This window comes from Leptonychotes weddellii, chromosome 15 (genome assembly GCF_054177405.1).
Source record: "Leptonychotes weddellii isolate Sample4059 chromosome 15, ASM5417740v2, whole genome shotgun sequence".
In the NCBI taxonomy this organism is placed as follows: domain Eukaryota; kingdom Metazoa; phylum Chordata; class Mammalia; order Carnivora; family Phocidae; genus Leptonychotes; species Leptonychotes weddellii.
Window position 1 is genome coordinate 9,821,741 of NC_138383.1, and position 21,570 is coordinate 9,843,310.

The window sequence follows — 21,570 nt, forward strand, 5'->3', positions numbered from 1 at the left end:
GGGTATTAAGGAGGGCACGTTCTGCATGGAGCACTGGGTGTTATGCACAAACAGTGAATCATGGAACACTACATCAAAAACTAATGATGTAATGTATGGTGATTAACATAACAATAAAAAATTTTTAAAAATAGACATTGAAAATGATTGTTTTGCTCTTTGGTTGATATCTCTTTTGTCAAGATTTACTCTCTTCCACTCCCACTTACACTAAAAGTGAGCAAAGTCTTTAATTTGGGGAATAAATTGCCTTTGGATCAGCACAAATATTACAAGGTGTATTTAATATAAGCCCCATACATAGTGCATAAAGAGACCTTGTTTTACTTTGTGGAACAGTTTATGTGCATATTTGGGTGTTAATGAGTTAAAATCATTTCATTATCTGGTCTGAGTAGGACACCGGGCACATTACTAAAATTCATAATAAATATTACACTCTCTATGAAAGTAGCACTTCTTTTGATAGGAGTAAAGCAACAGATTTTATCCTTTTTAGGGTTTGGGTTTTTTTGGGGGGGATGCTTTCACTGTTATGGATCCTCTCAGAATAAGATACATAGATACACAGTCTTGCAATCAGTCTTGTGAAGTTCACAGCCCCTTTGAAGCCATCCATGGGTCCCAAAGCACCCATGACAGCTTACTCTGATCATACCCAGAGCTGTCCATTCAGCACCAACGAAGCCCCTCACATTGTTGGAAAGAACACAAGCCCACCCAGCCTGAGGAAGAAAGTAGATTTCAGTTACTGTTAGATAGTTGATAGGCGTGTACAAAGCTGAGTGTCTAGAATGTGATTCATTAGATGGTGTATTTGAATTTCATTCAGCATTTTGGGGGGTTAAGGCAGTCATACTACCCTATTCACAGAAATAGGGTAATGAAAACATTGTATGCAGATTTTATTGTATAGATATTATGGCTGGCGACATTGCTGATGCACCAATAGAAACTCGTTTTTTTAAATGCACTACACCCTCAGTAAATTACTGAAATCAGGGTACTTTACCAAATATAGTTTTGCAATTAGAAATGGATACAGTTCTCTGGTGACAATACATTGAGACGGCTAGCCCATCTCCTAGAAGCTTGATAATTTCTTCCCTCAAAAGATCGAATTCTTTGGGTGGGGGGGAGAAATTTGCTGAATTTGCTGAATTATTGCCCAAGGTTAGGATTATCAACTACCGGATATATATTAAAAAAAAAAAAATCTGATCACTGACCTTTGAAATGCATTGGGAAGAACTGAAGCGCTAATTTTGGTGCCTTTCACTGTTTGCAAATCAGTTATTTCTAAGGTGCCTAGAAGCCACAGCATAAAATATTCCTTCCCTTTCAAATTTGTGCTAATGCCCAAAGGACAGAGCTTCCCTGTGTTCGCTCCTGTAAGGAAAACGGAAATCCATATTACTGGTCCGTGTGTATTACACATCTTAAAATATCTCCGTCTGCTTCTAAAGTTTCCGTAAGAGAATGCCTGAAAGTCTTTCATGGATTAACAAGAGGGGAAAAGGAGAGTTTCAATGGAGCTTTTCCCAACCACATCTTCCCACGTCTCCCTGCCTGTCACCCCCACCCACACCTAGTCAATGTGTGGCATCCCTTAGCTCTGGATGCGCTCTCCATCCACATGCAACAGATATTAACTTGACATTTTCCGTAACTCCTGACCACAGAGACATTCGTTTACTAAATGCCAGGCTATATAGGACAGAGAAGATTTTTTCCCACAGTCACCAGGATGGGGTTGTGTATTTAAGGAGGCTGAGCCCCACCCCCACCCCCAGAGTTTCCAATCTGATGTTAGAAAACGTTGCCATTTTGTGCAATCACCACAAAACTTTAAAGGAGCAAGCAGGGTATTTTTCTAGCGGTGAAGTAGGATTGCCTTTCTGAACGGTGGTAGAATCCGTCTTTGACATGGCCCTTAAAGAATTAATTTCTTTTTCCTTCTTGAATCGGGGAATGAAAGTAGTTCATGTGTTCTACCAGCCACTGGTTTCAAGAAGTGCGCCTAGTTTTTCACATTCCATCTGAATGGCAGGAGTTGCCTACTAACAAACCCCAAGTTCCAAAGCATAAGGCCACCTTGCAAGGCGGCGGTCCCCATCGTAGACATTTCTCAGGAAGTGCCTAGAAGTGAAGAACAAATTATCTGAGGTCTCGTCTTCCCAAGCCTCTTGCCTACACCATGCCTGTGGTGGGTGTGGAATCTCCCACCGCCTCCAGCTGGGAAGTAGAAATGTCTGCCATTGCTTTAAGCCCAAGATTATGGATTTCTGTTCCTAGCCCCTCGTTTCCCTACTTTTCCTACTTTGGAATGTAGGTTCTGCCCTCACACCGCCCCCCCACGCCCACAGTGAGCACCATTCTCAGGAAGCACCCTTGAGAGAGACAGTGTATGTGTCGGAACCTCTTTAAGGTCTCCATATAAACCTTTAATATTTTGGCAACAGGTTTGGAGATCTATCCATCTGGTGGCACCCTATTCAAGCCTTGGAAATAAGTCCCTTTGCTTCTTGGATCCACCAATCCCTTTCACCTCAAGGCTCAGTCCCACCCTGCCGATGGTAAGCACCCTTCCTGCTGTGACCATGACTGCTGAGTTACCAGGTGACCTCCCCTGAACCTCAGCCCCACTGTCTCCTTCACTGTAATCCCTCAATGACATGAAGAACACAGGGACAAGTTCAGCTCCCCGGGGCTGCCTACTATTCTCCATCTCTCCGATATTGGCCCAACCAGTCTAACTTTGTACGTCGCTTCCCTCAGCCCTGAGCGGGACCCAGCTCTCTATTCTGCCTGCACTGTAGCAAAACAAAGCGCCACCTGAAAGCCAACCCAACCGCTCAAGTCCTGCTGGTCTCCCCCAGAACCCCTGGGAAAATACACATACCCTCATTCCACCCTTTGCAACCTGACCAGCTAGGCCCGGCCTTGGGTTTCTGGACTTCCATCTGCAGGTCTTTGCTCTTACTTCTCTGAACCACACAGTGCACCAAGGTCCTGGTTTCTGCAACTCCTCAAATTGGGCCACTTAAAACATTTGTTTCTTGGGGGCACCTGGGTGGCTCAGTCGTTAAGCGTCTGTCTTCGGCTCAGGTCATGATCCCGGGGTCCTGGGATCCAGCCCCACATCGGGCTCCCTGCTCAGAGGGAAGCCTGTTTCTCCCTCTCCCACTCTCCCTGCTTGTGTTCCCTCTCTCGCTGTGTCTCTGTCAAATAAATAAAATCTTTAAAAAAAAAATTTCTTTTTTTGGCAGATGAGAAAATGGAAAAATTGTTCTCTGGGTCAAGAAAGTTAGAAAACATTTTCTTGGTTTTAATGCAAACCTGAAAGATATACATTAGGGACCAGGCCCTTCTGTAAAGAGGTTTAACACTTCTACTTATGAGCTGCATACATTTGAGTGAGTTGCTGAACTTCTGAATATCCGTTTGGGGTCCGAAACCTCAGGAGCTTCCCAGATGAACTCTGAAACTGGTCCCGCACACAAAAGGCCAGGAGAGATGAACGACACAGGCAGGCCACTCCAGAGGGGAGGCAGTGGGTTCAAGAAGCAAAGGGACTTACTTCCAAGGCTTGAATTGGGTGCCACCAGACGAGTAGATCTCCGAACATGTTGCCAAAATCTTAAAGGTTTATATGGAGACTTTAAAGAGGTTCCGTCCCACACATACACCATCTCTCTCAAGGCTACGTCCTTGAAAATGGCGCCCACTATGGGTGTGGGGGGGTGGTGCAAGGGCAGAACCTACATTCCAAGGACAGGAGGGGGTGAGGAGCCTCTGAATGCCAGAGGCCAGCTCACAGGTCAAACAACTGTCCTGTACTCTTGGTGACCTCTTTCACCACCATTTCTCCAACTGTGAAACGGGAGAACCAAGAGCACAGGCCTGCTTGACATTTTTGTAAGGATTGAATGAAACGATGATACATCATGACTGTTATTCTTATTTCAGATATGTATCTTTTTAAAGCAAAATGTTAAGCTTTCTTACTGGTATTTTTAATTTCTAAAACTTACACAGAACTGTCATATATTGAAAACTTACTGCACATGGTCCTTACCAAGCATGGTACCCTGTTAGCAGAAATGTACGCATGTGGGAACCGTGTCCTCACACAGCATGGTTCTATGAGTTGAGGTCACCACATGCAAAACGAGGGCTGTATGCCAGGCACAGTGTTAGATTCTTTTTGTCTTTTTTTTTCTAGGATTTATTTATTCATTTGGGAGAGAGAGAGAGAGAGAGAAAGCATGCAGGGAGGAGGGACAGAGGGAGAGAGAAACTTAAGCAGACTCCAGGGAGAGCAGGAAGCCCAACTTGGGGCTTGATCTCACAACCCTGAGATCATGACCTGAGTGGAAATCATGAGTCAGACGCTTAACTAAGCACCAAGGTGCCCCTATTTTCTCTTTCTGAGGTAGGAAACTGGGTCTTAGAATGAGCCAAGATTCAAACCCAGATCTGAATAGCATCAAGGACCACATGCTTTCCATTGACATATATGTGGTGCTTTCTCGAAGAATAAAGTAGGATAACAAAGTATAGATGTTTTTAAGGTCTCAGTCCACAGAGAATACCTTCTTAAGTATTTGATAAATTGCAAAGACATTTTCACTCAAATTTATTTTTGTGTTCAGTATTTATATTCCAGCAGCCTATGGTATTTTTTTTTAAAGATTTTATTTATTTATTTATTTGAGAGAGAGAATGAGAGAGAGAGAGAGAGCATGAGAAGGGGGAGGGTCAGAGGGAGAAGCAGACTCCCTGCCGAGCAGGGAGTCCGATGCGGGACTCGATCCCGGGACTCCAGGATCATGACCTGAGCCGAAGGCAGTCGCTCAACCAACTGAGCCACCCAGGCGCCCCCCTATGGTATTTTATTATCGGTTCTCTAATCTTTGTAAAAAAAAAATCATGTATGGAGTCTGCTCTCTTCTTTTGATGTCTCTTATTTCAACCTTAATAAATACCCTGAAATTTATTTCAATATACATTGGATTTGCCATTTCCAAAAGTGGTTACGTCACTGTTGTAATCTCATAAAGCAGGGTTTGCAGAAGTAAAATGTGTTGGTTTTATCACTACGTGAGTAGGTAAGCAAAGCTTTTAATCTGATACAGGAACTGAAAAATACAAGCATTTGTTTGTGACATTGAGATCAGGCTCTGGTATATAGTCCTGCATGTTCAGCCAACAATAGCTAAGTCGTATTGTGATGGATTGGGGTAGGGGGTCGAAAATACCTTCATCCTTGAGGTTGCCTACTTACCTTTCCTTTATCCATTGAATTTTATTGGTTGAAAAAGGATTTGATCAGAGGACCATATTAGGAAAACTTTATCGAGTTATAATAACGTAGCTGACACTGGGCTAAGTGGTCTATCGCAACACCCCACTGAATCCTCAGTTACTCTCTACAGTAGGTCCTGTTATTGGGGTACCTGGGTGGCTCAGTTACACATCCGACTCTTTTTTTTTTAATATATTTTTTTAATTTTTTCATTGTTATGTTAATCCCCATACATTACATCATTAGTTTTAGATGTAGTGTTCCATGATTCATTGTTTGTGCATAACACCCAGTGCTCCATGTCGAATGTGCCTTCCTCAATACCCATCACCAGGCTAACCCATCCTCCCACCCCCCTCCCCTCTAGAACCCTCAGTTTGTTTTTCAGAGTCCATCGTCTCTCATGGTTTGTCTACCCCTCTGATTTCCCCCCCTTCATTCTTCCCCTCCTGCTCTCTCCTTTTTTTTTTTTCTTAACATATATTGCATTATTTGTTTCAGAGGTACAGATCTGAGATTCAACAGTCTTGCACAATCCACAGCGCTTACCAGAGCTAAACCTCCGACTCTTGGTTTCAGCTCAGGTCATGATCTCATGGGTTGTGAGATCGAGCCCCAAGTCGGGCTCCGTGGTCAGCATGGAGTCTGCTTGAGATTCCCTCTCCCCTGCCTCTCCTCCTGCTCTCTTTCTCTCTCTCAAATAAATAAATAAGCCTTAAAAAAAATAAAGTAGGTCCTGTTATTATTTCCATTTGAAGAAAGAATAAACTGAAAGGCAGAGAGTTGAAGACATGTGTCCAAGGTCACACAGCTAGTAATCGGTGGAGCCAGGATTTTAAACAGCCTGTGGACTGGAGCCATCCTCCTATTTCCATACCGACTCAAGCTCCATCTCTTGCTCACTTCCACTATTTAAAAATAATTCCTCACCCATTTTATTAGCATTATCAAATCATATTTCAACTACATTATCCTGCAAAAGTATGTCATGAATCATAGATATTTTTGCACACAAACATAATTTTCAGATAAGCTAAATTAAAACTCACTGGCTCCTTAATTGCTCGAGAAATGGCTTATTACATAAATGAACAGAATTCGTGTTCTTTGCTATTGGCAGACATTGCCACTTGCCCTAGGTTTGTGGCTTGAAACAGACCCAATCCCTTCTTCCTTACGAACTATCGTTTAGGGAATTGGAGGCTTTGGCACATCGGTCTTTATGTTTATCTCCAGCAGTGACTCATTTGATTCCAGTGATTGAGTCCCAAAAGCCAACCAGCTCCAGGAGCGGATGGCCCATCCAAAGATCACTATCTGACTAGTGAGACCAATTTAGCCACTTTATGGTGGAAGTTGTGAATTGCTCAGAAGTTTTCTAAAGCACACAATGTCACTGGCTTGACTTTCCCGGCTGCCAAATTAGAGGAGCCAAGGGCGATGGCATGTTCTCGATAAACAGTTCTGCAGCTGTTGAAAAGGTCAAGTGGTTTAGCAAGTTCTTGTCTAAGAACAGCTCTTTGCCTCCCAGTCCATGGGGTCACTCCAGATCAGGGGAAAGCTGATTGCTCTTAACCGAGCTGACCATTCTTAGGCAAGTAGCATTAAGTTCTGAGTCTGCCACTTGTCCTTCCTTACAGGACAAAGAACCACCCCTTGCCAAGGAAGGTTCTGGCAGTGCAAGGAAACCCAAGGTGAAGTGCCTCGAGGCCCAGCTGATACGAGGAAGTCACCAAATTTGGAAACAGTGGAAGCACTAGGTCATACTCCAAGCTTTAGTCACTACCTCCCGAGCTCCTTCCCTTTGAAGCCTACACCATGCTCTGCATCCCTAAAGCAGCCTTCCCGTTGGAATCTATAAAACACTTTATAGATGGAAGGTGTTCAAGCCTAAGGGTCATTTTTTGCCTAGATGAGACTACTTTTCATTAATCCTGCAATGAAAAGAAAAAGGAAACTGTGCTGAACCAAGCATCAGAATACCTATATACTTAATAAACCGGAACACATAAGAGTCCTCCACCCAATATAGACTTTCTACTTTATAAATCTGGTTATCACTTCCAGAGGCATCTTTTGTCTGTAACATGGAGTCAATGTTGAAAGAATTATATTCGAGGTCTGACCGTTGAAACTCCAAAATTGGGTGAGATGGACAGACGGCCACTTCTCCAACTATCACGTGAATGTGAGTCGCCTAGGAGTGGTGTTGCATGCTAGGCTCTTCTCTGCATTGCTAGCTGGCTCCTGGGTGGTGGCGCAGATTGCTAGAGCATTGAAGAGCAAGAACACAGAAGGCAAATTCCAGGGTGTGCAGAGCTTCACAAAACCAGTAGAGCTATATCAGACCTGAAGAGGGGTTTTCAAGAGCTAATGCCCACTGAGTGATTGATGCTGAGTTTTGTTGGCAGAGTTATAGGTCTAGCTTCGCTAAGACTTACGTGGTCATAAATGGTTAGAATGCCCACTGAACAAACTGAAAATTCTGCTCTTGTCTAGTATAGTCATTGAATAATCATTATAGCAAGACAGCAAGAAATGAAAAGAGAAAGCAATCTTTTTGCTTTTTATAGGCAGATTCCATTTCCCTGCTCCTATGCTCTGTACTTTTCTTCCAAGTGCTTCTTCCTGATAATTTTTTTTCCTCTGTGGATATTCCTGAAAGACATCCCTTATGCTCCAATTTACTCAAGAATTATACCTTTGGGATCATCAGGGCATCATTGTGTGGGCAGGTCCCCGCACTGAAAATTCCTAATTTGGGTTTATTGCCAGAGAAGTTGATCTCTTAGTTTTCAACTGGAGCTGGAGAAGAGTGAGCACCACAGTAACGAAAGGAGAGAACCATGTTGAGACAAGTAAGTGAAACCATTGCTGATGTTCAGCCCTGGGGAAAATGGTTGAGGTCTTCAGCTCTTCAAAACTTCCCCCAAGACAATCAGACTCATGCATAAAGATGTAGGAATAAGGATATTTATCAAAGGAATCAAAAAGGAATAATCAAAATTTCCACCAGTGGGGAAGCAGTTAAATATATATACATGTATTTACTGGAATATTAGACAGCCATCAAACATGGGGATGCCATCTGCATTAATCAACATGATAAGATACCCGGGGTATAATTTGGAAATCAAGGCAGGTAACAATAGCATAATCCCATTAAGGTTTTGTACCTCTGTGTGTGTATGTGAAAGTATAGAACAATATACTTTCAAGAACATATGAACAATTAACCTGGAATTGTGGATCGTGTTTATTTTCCTGCATGTATTCTCTAAGTTTTCTCATAATGCATTATTTTTGCAATAAAAAACAAAGCTATTTGAGGAGAAAACAGCTACTCAGCAAGTATTTATGAGTCCTGACGTCTGGGGTGCTGGAGAAGTACTAAAAGTTCTGTATGTCATCAAATGCCATTGATGAGTTCTCTCTGTGTTACTTTCATTTCAATTATGGCTTCAGACTTTTTGGGCGGAGATGGCTACTTCATCCTCTACAGGATAACATCATTTTGACCAAAGCACTTGCCTTGACAAAACTGTGGATAATAAATGAATGGAAATTAATTCCATCATTAACTTTAGTACCTTTCTTCTACTGCCTCTGGACCACTAATTTAGGAAAGAAGGAATAAGATCCATTTTTAAAGTTCACAAGTATTTACTAACTTATCGAACTGACCAAGCATGTAGCTAGTCTTCGAAGATGCCCACACCATGAAACGCAGTCCCAGTATTCGGCCTGGGGCTTTTGGATGACTAATTCGGGGGAAATCCAACTACCGTGGAAAGATTCCAAGTACTCTGAGATGCCAGGCTCTGAAGAGCCCGTGGTAGACACACAGAGGCCGCCTCAAGGAGAGATGCCTCATTAGTCCCTGACCCAGCCCAGTCCAGCCACCCCAGCCTGGGCACCAGACAGGTGGCATGAGGACATTCCCAGTAGCTCTTCCTCCAGCTACCTGTCTACAGATGCATGAAAGACGACAAGCCAGAAGCACCCAGCTGAGCCCAGCCAACCCACAGGACTGGGAGAAATAGTATTAAAGCCATTGTCTGAAGCTACTAAGCTTTGGGGTTTGCTACGTCACCACAGATAACCAAATCACCAAGGAACAACCACGAGAAGCTTTTGTTATTAACCCAATCGCCTTCTCCATGTTCCACTTTAATTTGGTTTCCTACAAAATCTTGAGTAAACAGGGACTCATTTTGATGGGGGCAAATTAGTGTCAGTCAACATGAGAAGTGTGCAAAAGAAGAAGGCATTATACCCATCCAAAGGAAAAAACTTTAAGATCTGATGATATTTTAAAAGTTGGAAAATAAGGAATACTTATGGAGAACTGTGTAAAACACTTTCATAGATGATGCCTGAAAATACTGTGTTTGTTTATGCCTTCCCCCTGCACACACCCACACCCCTTATAGGAACTTAAAATTCCCAGCGCCAGGGAAGGTCTATCACTTAGAAAAGATGAAGAATTACAGCAATTTTAAGACAGTGCATGGGCAGGACTTCAAAATCAGTATAACAGAGTCCATTGGCATTAGGAAGTGACTTGAGCAACATATGCAAAAGTAGGGTGAGCCCTCCACTTTCGATTCTAACTGCAGAAATGACGTCCACTCAAGGTGAAACACTAGGGGAACTCCAAAAGGAGTCTGCTTCTGACTCAGCAACATCAACCTGGTTAAGCAATAAGCAAGACTGAGGGGAATGTGCACCTCTGGGTATAACTGATGATGCACTCAAACTGGTAACATTAAGGTCTAGCCAATCTCTAAACTGGATTAAGGCAGATGCAAGTCAAATAGTTCCAGGCACTCAGTTGATAGGAGAAATCAGAGAACTCTGCAGACCCAACCATATATACTTGAAATAACATTTCCTTTCCCAGAACGTCTGTATCACAGCACTGCCTGATGACGTAAGGCAAATTTCCTAGTATTATGTATATTACATAGAAGACCAGGAAAAATTCGAATGACTAGTTGGCCTAAAAGTTCAGTGTCAGGAACCCATGAAAGCCAAGAAGTCTGGGTCTTAACCTTTTCATTTAAGCCATCTGGACCCAGCCTCCCCACAAACCAACTGATTTTAATAATGTGATATTGGCCTTCACGCCTAACCTAGGAATATGTACTACCCGAAGATTGAGTCTGAATGAGCTGAAGATGAAGTGAGTCTGAAGATGAAATGAGCTTCTAAGGAGTCTTCGAGACTACAACACTGTTGTTCTGTTATGCTTTGTTCCATTCTGTTTGGGAAGTGGAAATAGGAAAGCAAAAAGAGGGTAAATGGTTCAAGCCAAGCTTTTACCTGCAGAGCTTCTATACCTCAAAGCAGCATCCCTGGAACAAAGAATTCCCATGAACAACTCAATTAATATACAGACTCGCTGCACTTTTTTAAATGTCTTTTATTGGTTGTACATTTTCTTATGAGATCAACACACCATTTCTTTCAAGGACACCTTGCTCCTGAATACGGTACGTTATTTGGCCTAGCTATGAAAGTCATAGCAAGCACTTTGACAGAAAGAGGTGGATGGGTGTCTTTTGCCATTATTCCTGTCTTCTCTATCTTCAAATTGTTGTTTGAGTCAGTTCATAGATTGACACAACATTGAACACAACACACACAGTGTGAAGTTTTGCATACACACACACAAACATCCGGAGACTGTTACAGTGTCTGCGCTCGCTCCTTCCTCCTCAGCAGCAGTATGAAACTGAAGAATATCCTGAGATAGGAAATCAAAGTACAAGCTCCTCATCAACAGAGGAGTCCCAGTTTGACTGAATGTCCCAATTTCATTATCCTTTTGAGGTCACCATACGAACCATGTAACAACCACTTAGTTTAACATCTCAGCCATTTCCTTGGTCAAAAACACAGAGTCAATGAACTATTTTGTATCACATCAGAACTTTACTCTTCCTCTACTGTGCTCTTAGATCAGAAAAGAGAAGGGAAATTATAATGTTATGCTTTTTACAAGATACTGTGATTGGAAATTTCACCACAGAATGACCTATGAAAGGCAAAATTACCCCCCACCTTTGGCAATTATTAGAATTCCTCGTTTACTGACTGAGAAGAAGCCAGTCATCCAGGCTGTTAAGTATGCCCCACCAATGGTATTTGCATGAAACGATGAATTTCCCAAAAATAAGGACCTAGGACAGGTGGCTTCTCCAAATGTTAAAAACAAACATGGGGTCTTTAAAGCCACATTATCCCTCAGTTCAGTATATTTCTGCTAATTCTGTCAAAACTTAACCTACATCAACACCAATGCTTTCATCTACCCCAAGTCCTATGCATTGGCTATTTCCTTGGTTTCAGGATTTTGAGATAACATCACCGTTCACAATCAGCAGTAGTTCAAAAGAAAACACCACCACCACCAATGCACACAACCTAGGTAACAGGAAAACTACGCTAAAATAAAAATGCATGGTGGTCACCAAAGCTGGTACGGCAAAGACAACAAAAGGCATGCTTCCCCACAAAACAGGTATTTTTAAATACAATCCTAGAGCTTGACTGAAGTTATCAATTGATAGTCATAATTTCCCTTTCCTGGACAATGGTGAGAAATGAAGAGAGCAGCCCCACACATTTCCTTATAGGGAAACAGAATGAAGTACATACACCCTGACTCCTTTCGCTCTGCAGCTCACAAGCAAAAAGTTCCCAGGGCCAAAGCATCAATTTCACATTCACCTCATTCCACCCACATCCTTCACAGGCCTTTATGAACTTCTAATGAATTCCACACTGGGCAGTTCAGTCTGCCTCATTCATAAAGAGAGGACAGTGCCATCCATGAAGAAGAGATGATTTCCACCAGGCAGAGCTAGCAGCACATAACATATAGCAGGAAAGATGGGGGAGTCAGTCAATGAGGGAATCCACAAAATGGTAGTCATTCTGCTATTTCACACTTCCCAGAGACACAGTGCTGGAGATGGGTTTCGAAGGACAGGGGTGCACAACCTCTCAAATCTCCTTTCATAATATTTTAGGTATTACGAAGAGATTGCAGGGCCTCTTAACTAACATACGGAATTACTTCTTTCCTAGCATCAGGGGACTGTAAAGACCAGGCATGTGTCCACTTGCCCTACAGCTGTCTTCACAGTAAACATGGCTTACCAACAAATGTGGGGTACAACACAGGAGAACAATCATATATACAAATAGAAAACGCCTATCATAAAATTCACACAATGTAAGGGGGGAAAAGTATGTATGGTTTTTTTCCTTATAAGACCAGATTAATAACTGGAAGCAGCATTTTTCCGAGACGAAACTAAAGCACGAAGGAATCTGGGGCAATCCGCCTATTTTACTAAAATTCTTGTAAAGTTCAATTCTGTACAGAAGTTACATCCAGCATCCCATCAGGATTTTCACAAAATATATAGAAAAATGTTTGTGTCTTTAAATAAAGAATTTGAACTACATCCCTAACACCTTTCTCAGCTTTAAATGACCTAATGTGATGATTCTGTGCAGTAAGAAATATGTTCCAATCATGGAAGGTACTTACATAACGAAGACATTTTTCCTTTAAAAATACCTGTTATTTTACGAAAACATCATTTTGGTTCCTATAGAAAATCACTCAGAAAATAAACTTGAGACTATAGAAAAAACTAAACACAGGGGTATGATGACAGAGAAATTGTCTGAATTTTCTTAACTGAACCTCCTCAGGTGGCTTTTTACAGAGAGATTGGCCAAGAACTCCATAAATTGTTGCCAAATATAACTTTCTGACACATACAGAGGTCTAAAATGGCTGCCGGAAAACCCTGGCTGTTAAATTTGGTTGACCGGCTAACGTGCCACTATCAGAATCCACCACAGACCATGTGCGTGTAGAAGGCACCTGACAGGTTTCAACCCATGCCGAAGCATCCCCTTGGGTTCAGTTCGAGACAGGTAAACCACCAGTTTTCAGCTTCTAAAGGCTGTATCAGTTTCCCATTACCGTTCACCTGTGAACCCCAGCGAGGGTAATCGTTAGCTTGACTCTCTCACAGGACCCTTCTCTGTGCCCAAATTGTACTTTTTCCTACATGTCAATGAACAAAAATGGCAACTCCCGCCCCTGCAAATGTAGAAATTTCGATATTCCATGGCCCATCGAGAGCCCAGGCTTGCCCCTCCTTGCCACTGAGATCAGGCTATTTGCAACCACTTTAGAAAAATAAGCAATTCAAGACTCTCTATGCCTGGCCATCACATATTGATTGTTTTGCCTTTTCTTTCAAAGGATTCATGCTTAAAAATTTAAATAAATGGCCCTCTCTTTTGGCCCTTCAGCCTCCAAGCCCTGTTAGCATCCTGAATGTAGCAGAAGCCAGGGCAGGCATTGTTGGCTAGAAAATTTCCCAGATTCTTTGGCGGGTCTTCAAGTAATCATTTCAACCAAAGTTCCCAAGCCTTTAATAGCCTTAAAGACTTTCCAGTTAAGGGGAACAATAATGGTAGCCAAATACTCTGATTGGAGGTTGATGGGGTTTTCAGATGGGCATCACACTCTTCATCCTTCATCAAATGGTCTTCCCTTCACGACAAGAGACCCCCAGGGGTACCACGGAACAGTCTATAAACCACTTCTGTGCCCTCTCTCCCCAAGTACCAAACACACACTAGGTCAGACAATTTGAGATCAGAAGAAAGTAAAAACCACTTTTTCCACACAATTCCCTGCTTCTGAAAATGCAAACTAGCTTTGAGTGTTATGTTTTAAGATTTATCAATTCTCCTCTCCTGATGAAGACCTATAGTGTTTTTCTCAGAACATTCACAGCCCTCTACCTTCTGGAGAAAGTATGCACGTCAGAGAAGCTCTGGTGTTCACCCTTCTGTCCACGTCAGCCACCAGAACAAGAGATTAAGGGGCTTGGTTTTGTGTTCCTATTTCTTTACCCAGAGGGTAGCTGACCAATGGGTTGTTTACTCTCAAAATGCTGTAAGGCCACTAATCATTTATCTTTTTTTCTGGGTGTCACCAGTTTAAGCTGGTGACTCAGCAGAATCAATAATACTAGGGAAACAAGAAAATTTTCTGAGATCCAAATCAGTGCCACTCTCTAAATTTCTTTAAAGTTCAGTATTTTTAAGAAAAAAAAATTAACATTTAGCTTTTTGATAGGTCTTTCCAGAGGAGATCATGTCCATAGTAATACTGAAAATAAGTTAAGGGATACACCTGTCTGCCAGCTTCTTCTATCATGGGGACCCTGGTTAAGCATCGCTCCTTGCACGTATCCTTTCTCCCAGCCCCCAAACCTAATTTCACATCACTGTTCAGCTTAAAGTCCAGAGTCGACAGACAATCTCCTAATGCAGGGGCCTGACTTGCTTTGTTGACATACCTTGCGTACCCCAAGACAAACAAATGTTCATAATGACCAAATGATGCTAACTGCTCATTTCCGGCCACAATTACTTCAGAGGAAGATACCCAATCCAGCAGTCCTTCTGTACAGGCCGAATGGAAGTTTTATTATAAGGTCTTACAATCTGAATGAGGGTTTTGCTAAAAGTTCTCTTAGATATCCCTTACATTTTCAAGATTTGGGAACAACGGAATCCACGTTGTCAAACCAAGGCAAAACTGCCGATTCTTAGTTGGATCTGTTCCTTTACACAGAAGCGTTCAGTCGGCCCAGGTCACATGGGCCTGGTGCAGGACGAACAAGCAAATGTAATCAAGGGAACCAGGAAGGACCACGTGGCTTGGTCAAAGCCACAAACTCTGGGGGCTAGTTAGGAAGTTCTGCTTCCTACATTAAGACGCAAGTACATGCCTAAACATTCCCGTTCGTTCCCTGAAATCCGTCTCCAAGTCAGAAGAGCATTAGCCTCATTCCTTGAAAGAGACCCTGAGTCCCAGAAACACAAAAGTGGACCCGGGAGAAAACCTGTATGTATCCCGACAAAGAGCCCACAGAGAAATCTTTCCATACTGACACCTCCAAGACAGAAACACAATGCAAATCTCCCCAGACCTCACTGCAAACTCCCGAGGATGAAGGGCTCAGTGTCGTAGTTACTTCAAATAACAATATGAATGATGTCAAGATCCTGACAGTCCCTGGGAACTAGGTTGGATATTTTTTAATTCTATTAACACATATTTGTGTTAGAGGGGATATTTTTTTCTTTAAAAAAAAAAAAAATCTCTACCACAAAGTCCTTGACCTTGCTTTGTGTTTCTACTTAGGGCGCAGTCCCCTTCACCTCAGATAGGAAAGAGGCTTTTAGAGAAATTTTGCTTGAGAAAAGAGTTTGGGTCAAGAGCCGAAAAGATAAACCCCGACGTTAAGTGTTGATTCCAAATGAGTCCCTTAGAAAACCCAAATTATATTTGCATAGCTTTCAACAGTGCCTCTCTAAACCTCAGCAAAAGGACTCATCTTCTTTGCAGATACCAGGAACGAGTGGTGAGTGATGTGCTTGGTGGCAAGGTGCTTTCCCCAGAAGGATAATGTCATTTTTGAAGGCTCTGGAATTCAGGTTTTGTTTCCCTAGGCAAAGAGAAAACATTCTTTCACGTAAATTGCCAGATCGAATACTTAATACTCAGGCAGTTCCAAATGTTCTTCTAAGTATAATTTATGTTTGCCTGATGATGCGGCAGGAAGAAAACTTGTTTCTGAATAATAAAGAGATGACAGCATCAAGTCAGATGTGTTGGGCTGTTCTGGGAGAAGAAAGGGGAAATGGGCAGCCTAGGTGGCAGACAGGTCTTGGTATAGGGTTCCTTTGGCAAAAAGGGGACAAGTGCTGATAGAAGGTGAAGCAAATTATAGTTGTTCTGGTCCCATAGGGAAAGCAAAGCTTACACTAGAGACGAGGCAGCCCAGAAACTCAACCAGGGCTGGCAACCCAAGATCATCACATCAGAAAGGAGGCATTTGCATAGGCCCCTTGGGGTAGAAATTTAGTGACGATTATGACAGTGCTCAAGGGGTGGGCCTAAGTCTCCTGTCACAGTGAAAGCCCGGAGCTCTGAGTCTGCTTTCGAGCAAGTATTTTGACCCCAAACTTTGTCTGCCTTACTATCTTCCAAGGTGGCCAAAGAGCTCAGGTGGATGAACTGGAAGATTTTAAGAATTCTATCTGCCTTCTACTTCTGAGGGCACTAAGACCTCCCAAATTCTCACATCCTAATGCAGTTCAGAGGAAAGGAAGACCAAATGATTAGGGTCCGGGTTCATGATTCCCCCTGCATGGGCATCACACCACAGAGAGAAATGAAATGCAAAGCTCAGAGACAACAAGAATATTGTTGCCGTCTAAGAGAAGCCTGCCTTTTATTTCCAAGTTGAAGTAAGTTATATGGGCTATCGTATAGAAATGGAAAAAGTAGGTACTCGATCTCAACTGAGGAAAACTGTCCCATTGGCTTCCAGGGCAAGGAATACTTACCTGAGAAAATGAAGAGGCCATTTCCATTGGACTGAACCATCTCCCCCCTTCCCAAATTCATTTCCTATGTCCATCTTCCTAATCTGCCTCAATAGCGGCTGAGCTCAGTATTCACTAAATGGAAAAACTATATACAGAGCTCATCAATTAGTTTTGTATTTTGATCGTCTAGGATGGGTGCTGGAAATCCACAGCCTGTGTGCCAAATCCAGCCCATTACCTGATTTCGTAAATCAAGCCTCACTGGGGCACAGACTCGTTAATTTATGTATTGCTTACGGATGCTCCACGTTCTGCAACAGCAGACCCAAGTTGTGGTAAAAGACTAATGGGACACAAAGCCAAAGATACTTACTATCTGGCCCATTACAGAAAAAGCTTGCCAGTCTTGGTCTAGAATGTCACAGCCCACATTCTACAGAGCAGAGATTATTGATCCTATGGGGTCTATAAACTGGACTCCATTCCCTTTCCCTCAACAAAAAATGTTTGCAAAACTATGTGTTCCGTGTACCATGTGCATTTTCCTAGGGAAAAGGTCCTAGCTTTCAACAGATTCCTAAAGAAATCCAGAGTACCCCAATTAAAGCCAAAGAAAACCAAAGAGTATCTTTAGCTGCCAGCATATTTAACAGTGCTAAAACACACACACACACACGCACACACCCCTAGACAAGAGGAACACAGACCTTCTCCAATAAAATATCTTTTTTTTTTTCCTATTCTAATAGGGTTTGTTTGGCAGTTTCTTTGCCCTAGATTTTACTCTGGCAATTTTCCATCTGAATATGTAAATTTTCAGGGGTCCAAAAATCTGCACCTTCTACTTGCTAATTCAATAAAAACGGAAGATTGCTTTAAGCCAGGAAATTGCCCTCTAAGCCATAGACAGACACTAAGAAGACAAAATCCCCAGCACAATAGAGGTTTAATTCATTTTACTCGATCTGACCACCAACTCCAGTGAATTCTATGAATATATGAATCTTCCCTTCAAGGTCGGAGGCAGTCACGTGGCCAGAAAAGCATTGGGGCAGAAAGTCAGGGACTAAGCCATGTACTTCACTTTCAGGCTGAAGATAAAGCGTTTCATTAGACAACTTTGGAAGAAACAGAGTAGTTTCTCTCAGCAGAGCTGATAAAGGCTGTTGGTCAGCAGAGGCATTTTTAGTGTTAAAAACTGTGAAAACATTAGCCCCTCTCCGTCTCCTTTGTCATCACTTTCCAAAGACACTAAATCAAGTGCTCTTGGAGAAACCAGGAGCCCCTTTAGTCTCAGCGCTGGCTTCCTCGAATCCTGAGGCTAATGAGTATCTCACGTCCCTAACTAGGACATCCGACGTGGCAGAAGTGACCAACAGCAAAGGAAGGTAGGACCACCATTAAAAAGCTAACCAACCAGAGGCGAGCAAAAACAGTAATAATCATGATACACAATGAGCGAAGTTAAGATAGAGGATCGAGTAACCTGAGTGTACGTACAGGAAACTTCCAACTTCCAACAACTTAAATATGGTTTGTGTATCTCCATTTTTATTTTAAAATTAGTTTAGAACTTGTAACAGTTCTCAAAAAAAAAAAAAACACCCCACATTCTAGAATTTAGACTCATAAGACCATCAAGCCATTCTACGTTAGCACAGAAGACATCTAATCACCATGGAGCACATCATTTCTATGGGGAAAATGTATCCCAAGGTTCAAATCAGTATTCCGGGAACGTGCCGTCTCTGAGAAATTGTAGGTCAATTCTCTCTTTCAAAGGTACTAGACCAGTGTCCTCAACCGTGTTGTGCATCAGAATCACAAACGGTGTGTGAGAAAGACCAGTTCTCAGGCCCCACCCTGGACCTTGGCATTGGTAGTGTTCACCAGCTCCCAGAGATTCCAGTGTGCATGAGACTGAGAACCATTGATGAACTCCTCCTCTACCTCCGTATGATTGTTTTGCAAGCTGAGGCCCTGGGCCCACACACTAGAGAGGCATACACAGGTGAACGAACACGCCGGTTAAGACTGTTTCTAAGCAGAAACCACACTGAACAGCAGGTAAGAGTCTCTGACTCCGAGCAAAAAGATGTTTTCCTTTATGTATTTCACCAAAAACTGTCATGGAATGACCTCCGATTTTTTTCTACTACTTGCTTTTTTTCATAAGATGGATGAAGGAAGGAAGGAATACGGTTGTGTGTGTGTGTTGTTTTTTTTTTCTCTTGATCTCAAAGAGAGAAACTGCCAGATTTAGGAAGGTGGGTGGGAGAGTGAATGGCCGTAATTAGGATAACACACCTTTTCTGGCTGGAAAAAGATGAGGACAGAGGTAGCTTTCAAGAAGATGAAACTACATTTGATCAACTGGATACAAAGAAGTGTATGGAAGTACCACACTCACTCGGAGCAACTGCTATGAGTAAAACAGAGGTCAAGGGGAAAACACGGACACAGAAAAATAAGAAAGAGCACTTCAAAATCTAAAAGGGGAAGAGGGGAGGATTTTAGGGAGCAGTAAGTCCCATATCTGTGAACTTGAGGCAAAGAAAGAAACAGTGAGTTCCCTTCTTCGTTTTTAATGTGAATTCTTCATCCTTGTCCTCCAAGGCTTATATCAACCCAATGTCCAAAAGCAATGTTTCTTTGTTATTATCGGTCTACAATTTCCCTGTATCACTTCACTCCTTTTTCCTCAAGGAATCTAGAGAACGCAGGGGCATATTTAGCCCTGAGAAAGGGCTTTCGTTGTGTTGTCCACCTGCCAGGGACCCACAAGGGCACCAGCCTCCTCCAGCCAAAAGAGCTACTGCGTGCTGCTGGAGAAAAATGTGGCCTCACCTCAACCTGTGGAAATCTGGCAATCTATTCCAAGGAACGAATTCAACCCTCCCCATTAACTCCTCACCTTATCAAAGAACTTTCATTGTCTTCTATTGCAGCCCTCCCGTTAATAGTAAGGCTTTTTTATTGAACAAGAAATAAAAAAGAAGAAGGAAGCAAAAGGGTATGTGAAGGATTGCCACAAAGGCAATCCTTGGGGCTTACATATCATAAGGAGGGGCAGAAGCAGAAGAAGGCACCGATTCTCTGTGTGGTTCGACATGATATCTCCTCTCAGAATTGACACACGTCCTCTTTACTAGATAGAGATGTTCACAGAAGCCACTTGGCAGAGCTCGTGACTTATCAAATACACACACACACACACACACAGAGGAGAGACAGGTGATATAAAATCGCATTACGAATCACATTCCATTAATACCACAAATGCCAAGAGAACCAAATTTGTGACTCTGAGATCAAAGTGATTTTATGTTTTCCAAAGTTAGGAAAAGGGTATGACCGGGATGGCTCGCCACTTCCCCTGAAATATTGTGGTTATGACCCAGGAGTTGAGCAGAAATCCGAGGACGTGGCAAGTAGCCACCACAGCTGGAACAGGTAGGTTACAATACTCTTAAAGATGCATATTAAATAATTTCTTCTGGACCACAGACACGATTGAACTGAAAAAATAAAAGCCCTATAAATATTGCCAACCCAACCTTGTCTTTTGTATCTCCCTCCTTGCATAAAATAGCATCTTTGCAACCAAGCGCTGAAACATAAATATTAAAATAATAAGTGGGACAAACTACAGATCTACTTACAATTTCATCACTATGGTAGCACCTTGTGACCAGGGCCAATGCATTCGTTTCATAAAGAACAAGAGAAGTCTGAGAAGCTTAAGGACTCATATGACACCTCATTAAATATTTAATCACCCTTTTAAGTCCTAAGCCTTTGTCATATTTCATCCATCTAGACAGTTCATTCTATACTAGAGATTCCAAGGCCCCCTTTGGAGGGGAAAAAAAAAAAAGAAAGAAAATGGGGAGAGAAAAAAAAAACCTTCTGAGAGGCAGGATTAAATTATCTCAAAGATGAGTTTCTATTGGCGCTTTTGTGAACCTCTTCACCCTGTAAACCCACCAATCCACAGGAGGGCCAACCGACTGAGTCCACGGTACTTAGTCTCCAAGAATCAGTTTTACAAAAGATGCCACGTCTGTTGCTTTGGATTCGTGTAGGGTGAAAAATGGATGTTGCTGGGAAAGAAAAGAAAAACACATGGTATTAATATTGGCCACTGACAATATAGGAGATTCACAGATGTGTTTGGTCAACAGATTCAAATAACCCCTATCAGGGTTAAACTGGACTCTTCCTACCTCTTCCCAAATCAAGTACACATCCAGTGATGTGGGCCTTCTAAAGATACCTTTTATCTTGTATTGTACCCCTCCCAGGTTGATATCTGTTTCCATGACAGAGTATCTATTGCTTTATGAAATAAATCTGTAATCAGGATACCTAAATCCCACCTGTGGTGAAATACAAGGATTTGGGCAAAGATGGCCCAAACTCTTATTTACCCATAACCCTGTCCCCTACAAAGTAATTTTAGATTGATACAGGAAAATAATGAGAAATTTCATAGATTTGCGCACATCGATTTCTCAGGAAATGGATGGTAGAATGAGAATCCAACTGGGTAGCACAGCAAATGAGCAACGTAGTGCTTTCCCCGGACTCTGGAGAGCTAGTTTGGACTGAAAGAGTTAACAAAGCCACTCTCTAAGCCACATTGACAGCCATGAGTTATACTTATGTCTATCTTGATGAAGAGTTGATCCATCTGGAAAATAATGTCGACTGCCAAACTCTAGGTATGTGCAGGGAAACTCAACTTGGAGATTAAAGATTGAAAAGCAAAAAGAAAAAGAAAAGAAAAGAAATGGTCTCTATTCACACAGCTTTCAGAT

The 21,570-nt window shown here is 42.3% G+C and overlaps 2 protein-coding genes across 5 annotated transcripts in view; both read right to left on the bottom strand.

Annotated features, from left to right (window-relative positions):
- The window catches only part of LOC115940510 (ATP-binding cassette sub-family A member 10-like), a 587,693-nt gene that overhangs the window by 309,592 nt on the left and 256,531 nt on the right, over positions 1-21,570 (bottom strand). The gene's annotated exons all lie outside the window — the stretch shown is intronic.
- The window catches only part of MAP2K6 (mitogen-activated protein kinase kinase 6), a 106,556-nt gene continuing 105,032 nt past the window's right edge, over positions 20,047-21,570 (bottom strand). For all 4 annotated transcript variants that reach the window (XM_006732060.3, XM_031026723.2, XM_081804638.1 and 1 more), the window contains one exon: positions 20,047-20,853. In XM_006732060.3, coding sequence (XP_006732123.1) covers positions 20,776-20,853 — 78 coding nt within the window. In that variant the 3' untranslated portion in view covers positions 20,047-20,775. The remainder of the gene's footprint in view (positions 20,854-21,570) is intronic.